General features: G+C 37.5%; 1 protein-coding gene and 1 long non-coding RNA gene across 3 annotated transcripts in view; one reads left to right on the forward strand and one right to left on the reverse strand.

Moving 5' to 3' along the window:
- LOC106634211 (uncharacterized) overlaps positions 1–6,754 on the forward strand; it is a 401,613-nt gene extending 394,859 nt beyond the window's left edge. Inside the window, exon 7 of the long non-coding RNA XR_008955137.2 lies at positions 2,988–6,754. This is a non-coding gene — a long non-coding RNA (uncharacterized LOC106634211). The remainder of the gene's footprint in view (positions 1–2,987) is intronic.
- CYYR1 (cysteine and tyrosine rich 1) overlaps positions 1–8,637 on the reverse strand; it is a 107,012-nt gene extending 98,375 nt beyond the window's left edge. For both annotated transcript variants that reach the window (XM_003816669.4, XM_008969777.4), the window contains exons 1-2: positions 7,893–8,637; positions 1,297–1,399 (exon numbers count right to left, since the gene is read on the reverse strand). In XM_003816669.4, the coding sequence (XP_003816717.3) occupies positions 1,297–1,399; positions 7,893–8,289 (500 nt within the window). In that variant the 5' untranslated portion in view covers positions 8,290–8,637. The remainder of the gene's footprint in view (positions 1–1,296; positions 1,400–7,892) is intronic.
- Between the last annotated feature and the right edge of the window lie 5,843 nt (positions 8,638–14,480).

Here is a 14,480-nt window from a genome sequence, read left to right on the forward strand (position 1 = left end):
CATCCTGACAGTTTTGTAATGTAAAAAGTGGGCTTAATTTCTTTTCTACCAAACCATCCATGAAGAAAAATTCAAACATTTTATTGGAGCTTATTTGCATTTCAAGGAAGGCTTAAATTCTATACATGGTTTTTTATTATAGCTTGACATTTCTTTCACATCTATTATAGTGTTCAAGAGTATCCCAAAGTATGATTTTTTATTTTGTATTCTCAGAGTCATGATCTCTAATAGGAGCCTCAACACTGATTCTAGAAAGTTTATGTGGTGCCAGGTTTTCTATTCTCGGGAAATGGAGGATGTGTAACAAGCTGTCTCAATGGACACTTCCCTAAAACAGCCAGGCACATATGACTTAGCGCCTAATGTTTCCCGTTTCCACTTGAGCCTTTGTAGGGCATGAATTAAACAGAACATTTCCCAAATCATCATGATACTGACTTGAAAAACAAGAACAGAAGACAGAGGCACAACCGTTGCTGCTCTCTGAAAGCCATGGGGATTTTGACTCAAGAAATTCTTATGTTCCCAATTCTCAACCCTTGTTTCTCAGTTGTGGGTTCCTCTCTTGAGGAACTGACAAGTGCACACTTTTCCAGCCGTACAGCCCTGGAGGCAGGTCCAGCTTCCATATTTCCCTTTGTCCAGAATCGGCTCTAAAATAAATTTCTAATTTGTTACAAGGAAATGCTTCACAGAGTCTACATGTACATATTTCATTTGTGTTTTTGTGCCTTGTTGTTTATCACTTTGCATTACTCATACCTAGCTTGTCTTAGGCTCTAAACTTGTTTCCTGAAGTTGCTGTATGTGTATTATGTGAGAACTGACATTTCATGTCTCAACTGTTTTTTATTCATAACCTCTCTTTTTCCTGACATCTACTGGATGTATTAAATTAATACATGATGACAAAATAAACTGGCTATAATTAAATAACAAATCTTAACTTGCACAAAACAGACAAAACCATACCACTGATGATGTTATAAAATTATCAATAAAATGATGTCTACTTAAAACATTATTATAGTACACAAAGTAAAACAATAAAAGAATAACTCTTTTTAGTTCCTTTATAATGAAGGCAATTTATTTTGTATATTATTTTGCATATTTTGTCAAACAATATAGTCCATTAGATAGTGGTGTTAATATCTCCAGTAAAGATTTCATGTCAATAACCAATCTTGAAATCTCTTGCCCACAACTATCACTTAGTACTTTTAAAAGACATAACTGGACAACTGGACAAGAGGAAGAGCATCAGTATTGCCAAATCTGACTAATACTCACGAGAGGATATTCCCAATATAAGCGTAGTAGGAGCAACAGTAGGGCGTGGTTCCATCACAGCAGTAAGATTTGCAATCTTTGCCACACTGAGCAAGGCAATCATCTACAAAACAAAAACCACTTGTGAGCAGTTATAGTTGTAAAATCACAGTTTCAGGAAAAATTATTCTATTTCACATCTTAATCAGCCAATGACCACCCTTTAGTGGTTTTAAATCTTCATTTTCGTCCTCAGAATTCAAAAACATTTGTAAGGATCTAAATTGGCCTCTCTTCCCCATTAGACTCTAAGCTGTAAAGACAAAGACAATTCTTGAATCTTCTACACCAAGCACCATAATTACTAGTCAGGGTTAGTGGAATGCGATAATGAAGGAAGGAATGAAAGAACAATTAAATTACTCAGTCACTGGATTTGTCCATAGAGTTTTTATAATAATTTTTAAATGATAAAGCCTTCTTGGCCAGGCAAAATGGCTCACGCATGTAATCCCAGCACTTTGGGAGGCTGAGGCGGGTGATCACTTGAGGTCAGGAGTCCGAGACCAGCCTGGCCAACATGATAAAATCCCGTGTCTACTAAAAATACAAAAAGTAGCTGGGTGTGGTGGTGCACACCTGTAATCTCAGCTACTCAGGAGGCTGAGGCAGGAGAATTACTTAAACCCAGGAGATGGAGGTTGCAATGAGCCGAGATCATGCCACTGCACTCCAGCCTGGGCGACACAGTGAGGCTCTGTCTCAAAAAAAAAGAAAAAAAAAAAAGAGTCTTCTAACTTTAGGGTCTTGTATTCTCAACTGAGCTCAATCAATAGAAGGTTCAGTGGCATGGATAATACCAAAAAGGAATAATTTCAAAATGATGTATATTTTCCATGATAGTGCATTGTATGCTTTTCCTTTTGTGCCTTTTTTTACCTGTATAATTACAGTTTGCATACGTGTGGTAACACAATGAGTCTGCATCCTGTAAATTCATCTGGATGAAAAGATTATTGGTTATAGGAAGAAATCCCCACAGACAATTATTTTGTAAATAATGAAGAGTTTACTTAATGTCAGATTGAGGAATCAGTAAGATATAAAACAGTACTATGTGAAGGGGGAAGAGTTATTTTCTGAATAAAGGATCAGAAATTACTATTTTTTCCATATATTTTGCTGCAAGAAAAATTATACTAAAAATGTTGGATAAAAATTACTCTAGCTTTTAAGTATTCTTTATTCCACCTAAATGATTTATGTTTAACAAGCAAAGGTTGTCACTGACTTAGTCGTATAAGTTATGATGGATATATAAGTTTCAGATACATGATTAGGAAAACATTAAGTACAGTCTGATAATTTATGTTGTACATTTAAGAGTCACAAAATAATCCATTTCCAGCTCAATTCCTGAAGGTAATATTAATTATTATATAAATTATATAAAACTTTTGTTTCCCTATCAAAGCTATAACATTAAAAATACAAAATATTATATTTATGTCTGCATGTCCATGTAACTGATTTATCCAGAAAGGAAATTTTACATTGCTTTTAAATCACTTCCCTGCTAAGATGATACTTTACAAAGAGATGTGATTAAAAGGCAGCAAAGTTCAGTCACCATTAACAATTATGCGTGGCTTTTGTGGAACAAATGGAAAAGTTCATATTTTCTTCTCCTCAATTTTATTTTTACATTACAGATTGTCAAACATGACCCTTGAGGCTTACCTCTGGATTGTGGTACAAAGGAATGAAAGCGAAAAATAATTACCTTTGTGAGATTCAGTAAGTACTTAAGTCCACTTTTAAAATTTGAAAACAGAAACAAAATCTAATGATTTAGACACAAGGGAGAAGCCAATATATTGACAATAGATGCTTTTTGCAGAGTACAACAGACTTTTAAAGGCTATTTATTTTACAGTTTTCTTGGTGAATTTCCATAGCTCTCATTTTTAGTGCTGTTTAATTTATTCAAATATTTAGACTGGTCAGTTATCCGAAGGGCTTAGTGGGGATGTTTTGCTTCATGTTCTTAAAAGCCATTCAATGTACACCTACAGCCATCTGATCTTTGACAAAGTCAGCAAAAATAAGCAATGGGGAAAGGACTCCCTACTCAATAAATGGTGTTGGATAACCAGTTGGCCATACACAGAAGAATGAAACTGGACTCCTATCTTTTACCACATACAAAAATTAACTGAAAATGGATTAACGATTTAAATGAAAGACCTCAAACTATAAGACTCCTAGAAGAAAAGCTAGGAAGCACCATTCCTGACATCAGCCTTGGGAAGGAATTTATAACTAAGTCCTCAATAGCAATTGCAACAAAAGCAATTGACAAGCGGGATTTAATTAAACTAAAGAGCTTCTGCACAGCAAAATAAACTATCAACAGAGTAAACAATCTACAGAATGGGAGAAAATATGTGTAAGCTATGCATCTGACAAAAGCCTAATATCCAGAATCTATAAGGAGCTTAAATAATTGAACAAACAAAAACCAAATAATCTCATTAAAAAATGGGCAAAGGACATCAACCAGACACTTCTCAAAAGAAGACATACAAGCAGCCAACAAACACAACAAAAAAATGTTCAACAAGTCACCAATCATCAGAGAAATGCAAATCAAAACAGAGGGCTATTATTGAAAAGTCAAAAAACCAACAGATGCTGGTGAGCCTGTGGAGAAAAGGGAATACTTATACACTGCTATTGGAAATGTAAATTCGTTCAACCACTGTGGAAAGCAGTTTGGAGATTTCTCAAAGAACTTAAATCAAAACTACCATTTGACTCAGTGATCCCATTGCTGGGGTATCTATCTAAAGGGAAATAAATCATTCTATCAAAAAGACAAATGCAGTTGTACATTCGTCACAGCACTATTCAAAATAGTAAAGAGACTGATTCATCCCAAGTGTTCATTAATAGTGGACTCAGTAAAGAAAATGTGGTACATATACACCACGGAATACTATGCAGCCAGAAAAAAAGAATAAAATCATGTCCTTTGCAGCAACATGGATGAAACTGGAGGCCATCATCCTATGCAAATTAATTCAGGAACAGAAAACCAAATACCGCACGTTCTCACTTACAAGTGGGAGCTAAACACTGGGTACTCACGGACATAAAGACGGCAACAACAGACACTGGGGACTTCTAGAGCAGGGAGGAAAGGGAGTGGGGAGGGGTTGAAAAACTAACTATTGGGTACTGTATTCAATACCTGGGTGACGGGATCCATTGTACCTCAAACCTCAGCATCACAAAATATACCCAGGTAACAAATCTGCACATGTACTCCCTGAGTCTAAAATTAAAGAAGTTGAAATTATTTAAAAAATAAATAAATAAAAGCCATTCTGATTGTGAGAGAGCTAATGTCCCCACTATTCCGTCAGAGTAGGACAACCAATGTGTAAGTAACTGCATGGGTGCCTTTTGAACCATGTCCAGGACAGTGACATCTTATTAAACTCTCCATCAATATCAAAGATTCAATTGCTACCATTGCATTCCGGTGACTACTCTTATAAAGACATGGTGTTACCAAAATATTTTGAGCCAACGTTACAGGAAACCAAGCCCAAAATCTTGTAGCCAAGAAGCTGGATTATACCTGCAGCAAACATCTGAATCATGTTACACATTGGTCATTGTTTTTATGGCATTTTCCAGTGCTCTTGTCTACTTCCCAGAATTAAACTACCCAAAAGGGGAGATTTAACAGAATGACAAATACATTTACAATCACAACCTCTCCAAAATGAAATTTCAACCACACTTCAAAGCCTTTTTTATGTTGGTTGCTTTCTCTGGGATATTTGAGAATAATTTGACAAAGATCAGTGTTTGCGCCATACAGGAGCTTTTTCTCACTGGAGAAAGAACAGATCATTCCAATTTGTCTTCAGAAGATAAATAATATAACTTCTAATGTCCAGGTTAGTATCCCTGAAAATCAGCCAACTTAAACTTTCTTCAATGACTTTTTGCTGAAAGGTGTGGTCTGGAAGAAGGTTCCCCAACTCACCCCTGACTCCCAATTCACCCTGCCTCCCACCTTAAGGAATGTGCAGAACAGGAAAAGCAGTATCTGGCTTGAAGCACTTGCTTAGAAATGGCCCTTGCAAGCTATAGCTAAGATAAGAGAGGAAGGAAAGGGAGGGGACAGAAGTTACTGGCTGAGGCCCGGAAGGTAAAACCTTGACCGAATCCTGTCTTTGTAGCCTGCAGTGGGAGTCAGACAATAATATCAACACTTCACTGGGTCTCCTTCCAAAAGTAACTCTATAGTACAACATGATGCTTCAGGTATAGAAACCTTGCTCTTATTTGTTTAGCCAAATGAAATGTGAATCTAATGCATTTGCTTTGGGGAAAATAATTTAGATTATGAGCAGTGCATCTACTTAGATTTTTGTCCCACAAAGCTGGCAATTCATTTAATAGTATGAACTATTTTGACTTCTGTGGTGTTCCAGCATCTAACCTCAACCCTTACTTCTAGCCATACCTCTTAGTTCCAACCAAACTGAAATATCCTTTGTTGCATGTACAGATCTTGATTTTTGACTTTGATCACACGATATCCTACTATATCCCACTCCGTCTCGTTGGGTTCAGGGCGTCTATATTTTTCAAAGGTCTAGTTCCTTCAAGTCTTCTTCAATTCAGTTTTCCTGAGCAAATACTGATTGATCTTTTTGCTGAACAAAATAGACATTGTCCTCATGAAGCTTACTCTTTTAAGCCAGCAGTAAGACTTTCTTCTTTGAACATCTATAGCACGTGATTTGACCTCTCCTATGACACAACATTTTATACCTTAAAGTAATTTATGATCATACCGTAGTTCCCAGAGAAGACTGATAAGAACATGACCTCTTACGGCTCAACATACCTCACTCAGTAAGTAATAGTTGAATTAATATGAAAAGCATAAAAAGGCCTCTGAATAACAAGTCCAGGAATTGACACCAAAGAGCTTATTAGCTAAACACTTCTTAGCAAAGATAGTAAGTCAACTTAGCACTGGCTTACAACTACTTTGTAGCTTATGATAGAGGGATTCCAAAGAAGAGAAATGAATGGACTGAAAACTTTCTAAACTAACCACCCTTGTTGCTGGCCAGCTTCGCTGATTTCCTGAGCCCTGAGGAGCTGGGCACCTAGCACTGGGGAAACAGGAGGAGGGGGCAGATGTGTAAAGCAGAAGCTTTCAGTTTACCACAGGGAATATAATAAACAAACAAACAAACAAAATTGTGGTTCAATGGAGTGGTTGAATAAGTGTGAGTGAAAGTATTAAATATTGTCGAGCAGAAGAAGTGAAAAGCATAATTACTTCGAAAGAACTAATAAAGAGATTTTTTCAATAGAAAATGAATATTTATGCAGTTGACTGTTAATCCCTCAAATTCTGAAAACCTTATACAAATTTAATAAAAGAAATAAATGTTGTAAACAGATTAAATGTAATTCTCTTCATTAAACACGAAGAACTTATCCTACTTTTATGAATTTTCATATTAGAAAGTCAGCATTTTTCCTGCCATAAAACATCTTTAAAATGGTAACTCCTAGACAGCCACTAATTTGCATTTCAATAAACAGGCTAAAAATGTCTACAGAAGTTATGGGGACTCTTTTCTAGCAAGGTTGAATGAGAAATTCAATTCTTTTAATACTCAGGTGCAACACTGAAGAACATCATTTCAGTTGCAATATCTTTTTGAGTATCAAAGGTAAACTTCAGTGCTATATATACATTTAGTATTGGAGGCTCATGGGTGAGCCTGCGATTTTTGTCATAGGACGTTAGAGACACAAAAACATTTTACAAAGAACTTCGCTTTTAGCTTGCATTGTTTTGTGAATATGAACTGATGCAAAGACCACATGTGTAAGACACTTCCTACCTGAATAACCAATGAAAGGCCATTTGGGGCTCCATATTAATCACAGAACAAGAAAACCCACTTTGCTTCGTTAATTATTAGCAGTTCTTACTACGAATAATTAGAAGGGAAACGAGATGCCCTTCTCTTATAAACAAGTGTCTATCTAAATCAACGAACCTGTACAGATTAGACCCTGGGTGAATTCATGCTTCTCAAAAACCTTGTGTTTGACTTCAGTCCAATAGCTCAGTCTACCACACTTGTGAATCTCCCAAAGAACGAAAACAAAGCTCTAAGTTTTTTTTATTCATAAGAGGGAAAACCAGGACTATTTAGAAAGCAGAAGATGGAGAGGCCACTGCCTAGCCTATCCAGGTAAGTTTATTTGGATATAGTTTACTCTATCCAGAGAGTCAAATCCCCTAAACACGAGACTGCTATTTCCAAGGTGGAAAGGGAAAGAAAAGAAATGCAAAAAGTAAAAGTTAAAGGAAAAGGAACAAAACAAAACCGCGTGCGGGTGGAAGTGCGCGGGTTTCTGCCGTCGCCTCGCGGAAAAGGCAGAAGCGTCTGCAAAGGTCCTTCTGCAAAGGTCCCGGTCCGTCCAGCTCAACCCACGTTAGCCCGGACCGTGACCCAAGAGCAGCCCCGAGCCTCTGACCCTCTCCGCCGCCCTCCGTCACTGACCTGCGTAGACAAAGAGCAGGACCAACTTCGGAAGCAAGACCCCTGGACGCACGGGTAGCCTCGGAGCGTCCATCCAAGCCGGTGGCCTGAGGCTTGGAGCGAAGGGAGAGCCCGGAACCGGAGGGAATGGGGAGGATGGAGGGCGATCAGATGGAGAGAGCAGCGCTCCTGAGAGCCGGGTGGAGCAGAGACCCGGCCATTGCCTAGCGAGCCTTCCAAGGGAGCCCGGGCCGGGCGCGTCCCGGGCCAGCGACTGCGGGACTCCGTGGAGCTGGGGCGCCCGTGGCCCGAGACGGGCTGCGCTGGGGGCCCAGGTCTCTTTGTCTCGCCCCACTGCGCTCAGGCGCGGGGAAGGCGGCCACTCCGGCGTCCTTGGCCACCCAGGCTCACATTTCATCTCCGCGGGTGGCAATGACTGCGGGCAGGGGGCGGGGGTGGCCCCGACTCCTCCCCAAGCCCGGGTTCTTCCTTCTAAAGAGTGACTAGGGGACCAAGAAACTTTTCCTAACCCCTTGCTTTGGCGATTGCTATGGAGTTCAGCCTGCTCCTTTTTAGCCTTGCCTCCACTACAATTTTTCCTTTCTAAGCAACGGATGAACAACTTTGCTTTTTATCTTTAAACAAAGGGAAGGAATTTTCAGGGTTGAAGGTATTGGACAAAGAGTGACAGTGAAGAAAACTCAGGATTGGGAAGTACAGAAAGTGTATGGCATCTCTGCTGAAAGCTGATAAAATGTTTATTATTTTTTCCTGTAAATTCAGAAAAAAAACACAACAGTGCACACTGTCGTTATGTTTTGACGTTTTGGAGTTACTGGCCTATGCAATTAAACAAGAGAAAGAAAAAGATTTATAAAAAATGAAAGCTAAATTGTCATGAGCAAATGAAATACGTGTATACATGGAAAATCAAAGTTAATCAACTATAAAGCTCTTGTTTAGCAAACCAATAGTTTTCTTTCCTGCAAACAAAAATCAGAAAGTTCTCAATGTTATGCATGAAGGAAAAAAAAAGATACGAATAAGTAAAGAGATACTTTTTTTCACTAAGAAAATTTAGTAGGATAAAGACAACAAGATTCCCCAAATTATTATATACATTTGGAAATAAAATTGATCCCAATTTTTAAAATAACATGATTTTTTTCAAACCAATCTGATTCTAAAGTTTATGTGGAAAAAAATATGTAAGAATATCTATTTAAAACAAGAGTAATGAATGGGAATAATGAATGGGATATTACATATAATATCACAATAATTAAAACAGTTTAGATTAACATTGGAATAGATAGGCTCAGTGAAAGAGAAAAGGTAACCCAAAAGTAGACATGAGTATGTACAGCAATTTAATTTATGGTTTAAAGAAATATCAATGTAAAGTAGTAGGGGAAATGATGAGCTACTCAGTGAAAAGTGTTGAGGCCGTAAATAGCCATCTGTGGAGCCTTATCTTTTTACATCAAAATCAGTTCTATATGAATTACATATTTAAGATACAACTATGAAAATATTAGATTAAAAAATAAGAGGATAACATTCAAATAATTGTGGAATAGGGAAGCCTTTTCTAAGCATTATAAAAAACTCAGAAACCATAAAAGAAAATATTGACCAACTTGACTAAATAAGAATTAATACTTCCAGTTGGCAAACATTTAACTGGCAAAAATATTTGCAATGCAAAGTCCTAATCTCATTATTATACTGAGCTTAAAAAAATCAATAGGAAAAACAACCAAGAGATAACTGAGGAAGGATATTAATAGACACTTCATACAAAACAAATAAATATAAATATAGAAATAAAATTGACAGTGACATCACTTTTCATGTATCAAACCAACCAAATACAAAACCAAATGAACTCTTAAGGGAAACAGTGTGGTTATATGTACGAAAATTCAAATACACGTGTACTTAATTTAGTCAGTTCTCTTCCAGGAATTTTTTCCTGTAAATGCAGTGCTGCAAGGGAATACGAGAGTGGGAGGAAACATCACCCCCAAAATAAACCTAAGTTAAGCTCTTTACTGTGTTTTACACGTTGGTGAAGGCCCAACCATCCACCATGTTCTAAAGAAGACTGATCAGTTCCACCTTTTTTCTCATCCTCCCTGGCCAATCTATCACCAAGTTCACCTAATCTGTCCACCTGAACACCACCCAAACGCATTTTAAATTATCATCTATTTCTGTCCTAATCTAGACTTTTATAGTCTTGATTATATTCAGCCTCCCTGCCTTCAGAGATGTTTGCCAGACTGAAGCTGGAATATTTCTTCTTAAACTACAGATTTAATCATGTTCACTCACTCAGTAGCATCCTGTTGCCCTTAGGTTAAAATTCAAACATTTAATCCAGGGTGTTCAAGAACTTGTTCACTAGGTCCTGTCATTCTTGTAGCCTGATCAAAACATTCCACTGGGAAGCACAATTTCTAAATAACTGGGACAATGGTTGGAACCTAGAGAAAATCCCAGGCATACAAGCCCTTTGAGTCTTGAAGGAAGAAGATACAGATGGAAGTCAGTGTTTGCAGAGCTGAAGAATGGTATCCAGCCTGCTTGGAATAGAAAAATGATTGTCTTTGCAGATGAGACTGAATACAGATCCTTGATGGGCTGGTAGCTGTGATAGAAGAAGGGGCTTCTCCCACCCACTTTTTGACACAGATCAGGAAGAGGCTGGCTGTTGCCATTGAGGCCCATAGGAAGTTGCAGTGTTGGTCAGGATAGTCTCTTTCAGCTTACTTTTGAGAACAGAAAGACTTCTCATACGGTTCAACAGATTGGTCGAGCAAGCTTGCCTGCAAGTGTACCTTCCAGAGCTGCTACCTTGAAGTATGCTGATGCTCAGGAAACCAAACTCAATTGACATGGAAAGGCAAAGAAAGATGGCAAGCCATTTAAGAAATTGTGGTAGTTAAAAGAAAGGATTTGAAGGAAAAAAAGATGTATATACAAATATGTATGGAATGAGAAACCTTAAGAATACAACATCAGAGGAACTAAAAGAGTTCCTGGAAATTAAAATAAATGTGATTTGAGGTTTTAAAATTTACAGAAAAAAATTATAAAATAGTCACATTAAAAAAAAAAAACTTAAATTGTTAGATCAGGCCAGGCACGATGGATCACGCCTGTAATCCCAGCACTTTGGGAGGCCGAGGTGGGTATCACTTGAGGCTAAGAGTTCAAGAGCAGCCTAGCCAACATGGTGAAACTTCATCTGTACTAAAAATACAAAAAATTAACTGGGCGTGATGGTGTGCACCAGTAGTCTCAGCTCTCAGCTATTCGGGTAGCTGAGGCAGGAGAATCAGGAGGTAGAGGTTACAGTGAGGTAAGATCATGCCACTGCACTCCAGAGTGAGACTCTGTCTCAAAAAAAGAAAAAGAAATTGTTAGATCAAATAAGGAGTATTTTTCATATAACAGAGAAAAAAAAAACACAAAGAAATAGAAACCACGAATAAAAATATAAAAACCCAAAGAATGGGAATAATGTGCAGGCTAATAGTCTCCAGAGAAACACAAAGTGAAAAAGCAAACGTCAAAGAAATAATGTTTTAAAATTCTGAGCTGTAATAAAATTTGAATTTTCATATTTAAAATGGTGAGTTAGTTCCGAGAAATTTTTTTTGAAAAGAAGCACAAATATGTACATATCTTAGAGACCAGTTTCAACAAGTATAAATTTAAAATCATATACATTTTCATATATAATTTTTATGTTTCCTTGAAAAAGAGAATCTGACAGGCATCAGATTTCTCATTTGCAACCCTGGAATTGAAGAGGGTGAAACTATTTTTAACCCACTGAAAGATAAAGAATGCAATCCAAGAATCCTCTTCTAAATCAGGTTTTATTAATATTTCTGATCCACTATGACATCTAGAACAATGTTTATTACAATTTTAAAAAATAGTTTACATGTACAACAGAGGTAAAACAGTTAAGTAAATTAGGGTATATGCACATTATGAACTCATATCTAATGTTTAAAATTGTTGAAAAGATCTTTAAGATATATAGTTAAATAAGAAATGGAATACAAAATGATCTCAACAGTGGAAAAATGCAGCTAATGTTTTCATCTTTTATTGAACTTTCTTTTTCCCCACTTTCTTCCTGGGTATCTCTTTTTTTTTAAAAAAAAAAAAGTACCTCTGAATGAGGTATATGCTGAAATTTTAAATGCTTGAAGATGATTAAAAAGCTATAGGTGAAATATGACAAGTAAGTAGTTTTAACTTATAGTTTTATTTAGGACCAAAAAGTTAGAATAGGACAGGACTCCACAGATTGTCTAGGTCAGTTTCCCAGTTTCTTACGTAAGAAGACTAAGGCCAAATTACCAAGTCAGTTAGAGGCAGGCTAGATCCCATGGCAAGAGGCCACATAGCAGATTTTGCCATGATGTGATAGAGTGTGTTCAAGTTTGATGATAATCCCCTTTTGAGTTCTCTGACCCACATTTCTCTCTTCCAATAATTTATTTCACCATAGAATCAAACGGAGTAGTATAATGTCTTACAATTAATTACCTTTTAATAAATACAACAAAAACATTTTATGTACACGCAAGGGCTCTACTTGTATCTGTTCTTCATCTTCATTTGACGACGTGTGAATGCCAAGGAAAAAAAAGTACTTATACAGAAACATGCAAAAACCCCAGAAGAAAACAAAATCATGTCCAAGAAGAAAAACCATGAAGAAAAGGGGAGATGATTTAAGTGTCGCATTTAAGGTGTGGAAGGAATATCAAATGTTTATTATGTACCAAGTCCATTTCTAAGTTCTTTAAGTTTATTCATGAATACTCTCAAAATCTCAGTGAGGTAGATACTACTATTATCACCTCTATTTGAATGAATACAGGTATTGAGACTGAGAGTGGTTAAGTAACTCTGCCCAAGGTCACACGTCTAAGTGCCATGAGAGTGTGTCTCCAGAGCAGAGCTTCTGCCCGCACCCATCAAATGTAAACTGTTTTTCAAAATAGCTTTGCTTGGTTTTGACTATGTAAAAAACAGAAGATAATACGTTCCTATGACCTTTCTCAACAGCAATGTTTTTATTAGCATCAAAAATGCTTTACTGAGGCACCTCCTCTGTACAAGACCTAGCATCAAGTGTGGGATGGTTTGAGGAAATAACTTTCTTTTTAAAAAATGATTTCAACTTTTATTTTAGATTCAGTGGGTACATCTGCAGGTTTGTTAAATGGGTATATTGTATGGTGCTGAGGTTTGGGATGTGGGAGATCCCATCAACCAGATTGTAGTGAACATAGTACCCATATTTTTCATCCCTTGCCTCCACCTTCTATAAGTCCCCAGAGTCCATTGTTGCCGTCTTTATGTTCATGAGTACCCAATATTTAGCTCCCACTTATAAGTGAGACTATGTGCTGTTTGGTTTTCTATTCCTGCATTAATTCACCTTAAGTTATGGCCTCCAGAGACATCCATGTTGCTGCAAAGGACATGATTTTGTTTTTTAATTTTTTATGGCTGTGTAGTATTCCGTGGTGTATAAGTTCCACATTTTCTTTTTCGAATCCTCCATTGAAGGGCACCTACGTTTATTTCGTGTCTTTGCTATGGTGAATAATGCTGCAATGAACATATGAATGCACGTGTCTTTTGGTAAAATGGTTTATTTTCTTCTGGCTTGGATATATTCCCAGTAATGGGATTGCTGGGTTAATGGTAGCTATGTTTTAAGTCTTTTTTTTTTTTTTTCTTTTGAGATGGAGTCTTGCTCTTGTTGCCCAGGCTGGAGTGCAGTGGCACAATCTCGGCTCACTGCAACCTCTGCCTCCCAGGTTCATGCGATTCTCCTGCCTCAGCCTCCAGAGTAGCTGGGACTACAGATGCCCATCACCACACCCGGCTAATTTTTGTATTTTTAGTAGAGACGAGGTTTCACCATGTTGGCCAGGCTGACCTCAGGTGATCTGCCCACCTCGGCCTCCCAAAGTGCTGGGATTACAGGCGTGAGCCACCGTGCCTGGCTTATTTTTTAATTCCTTTGAGAAATCTCCAAACTGCTTTCCACAGGGACTGAACTAATTTCATTACCATCAACAGTGTATAAGTGTTCCTTTTTCTCTGCAGTCTCATCAGCATCTGTTATTTTTTGATTTTTCAGTAATAGCCTTTCTGACTGGTGTAAGATGATATCTCATTATGGTGTTGACTTGCGTTCCTGTGATGGTTAGTGACATTGAGCATTTTTTATATGCTTGTTTGCTGCTTGTATGTCATCTTTTGAGAAGTGTCTGTTCATGTCTTCTGCATATGGCTAGCCAGTTATCCCAGCCCCATATATTGAATAGGGAGTCATTTCCCCATTGCCTGTTTGTGTTGACTTTGTCAACGATCAGATGGCTGTAGCTATGCAGCTTTATTTCTGGGTTCTCTATTCTGTTTCATTAGTCTATGTGTCTGTCTTTGTACCAGTACCATGCTGTTTTGGCTACTGGTAGCCTTATAGTATAGTTTGAAGTTCGGTAATGTGAGGCCTCTGGCTTTGTTCTTTTTGCTTAGAATTATTTTGGCTGTCTGGGTTCCTTT

Source organism: Pan paniscus, chromosome 22 (assembly GCF_029289425.2).
Source record: "Pan paniscus chromosome 22, NHGRI_mPanPan1-v2.0_pri, whole genome shotgun sequence".
Taxonomy (NCBI): Eukaryota; Metazoa; Chordata; class Mammalia; order Primates; family Hominidae; genus Pan; species Pan paniscus.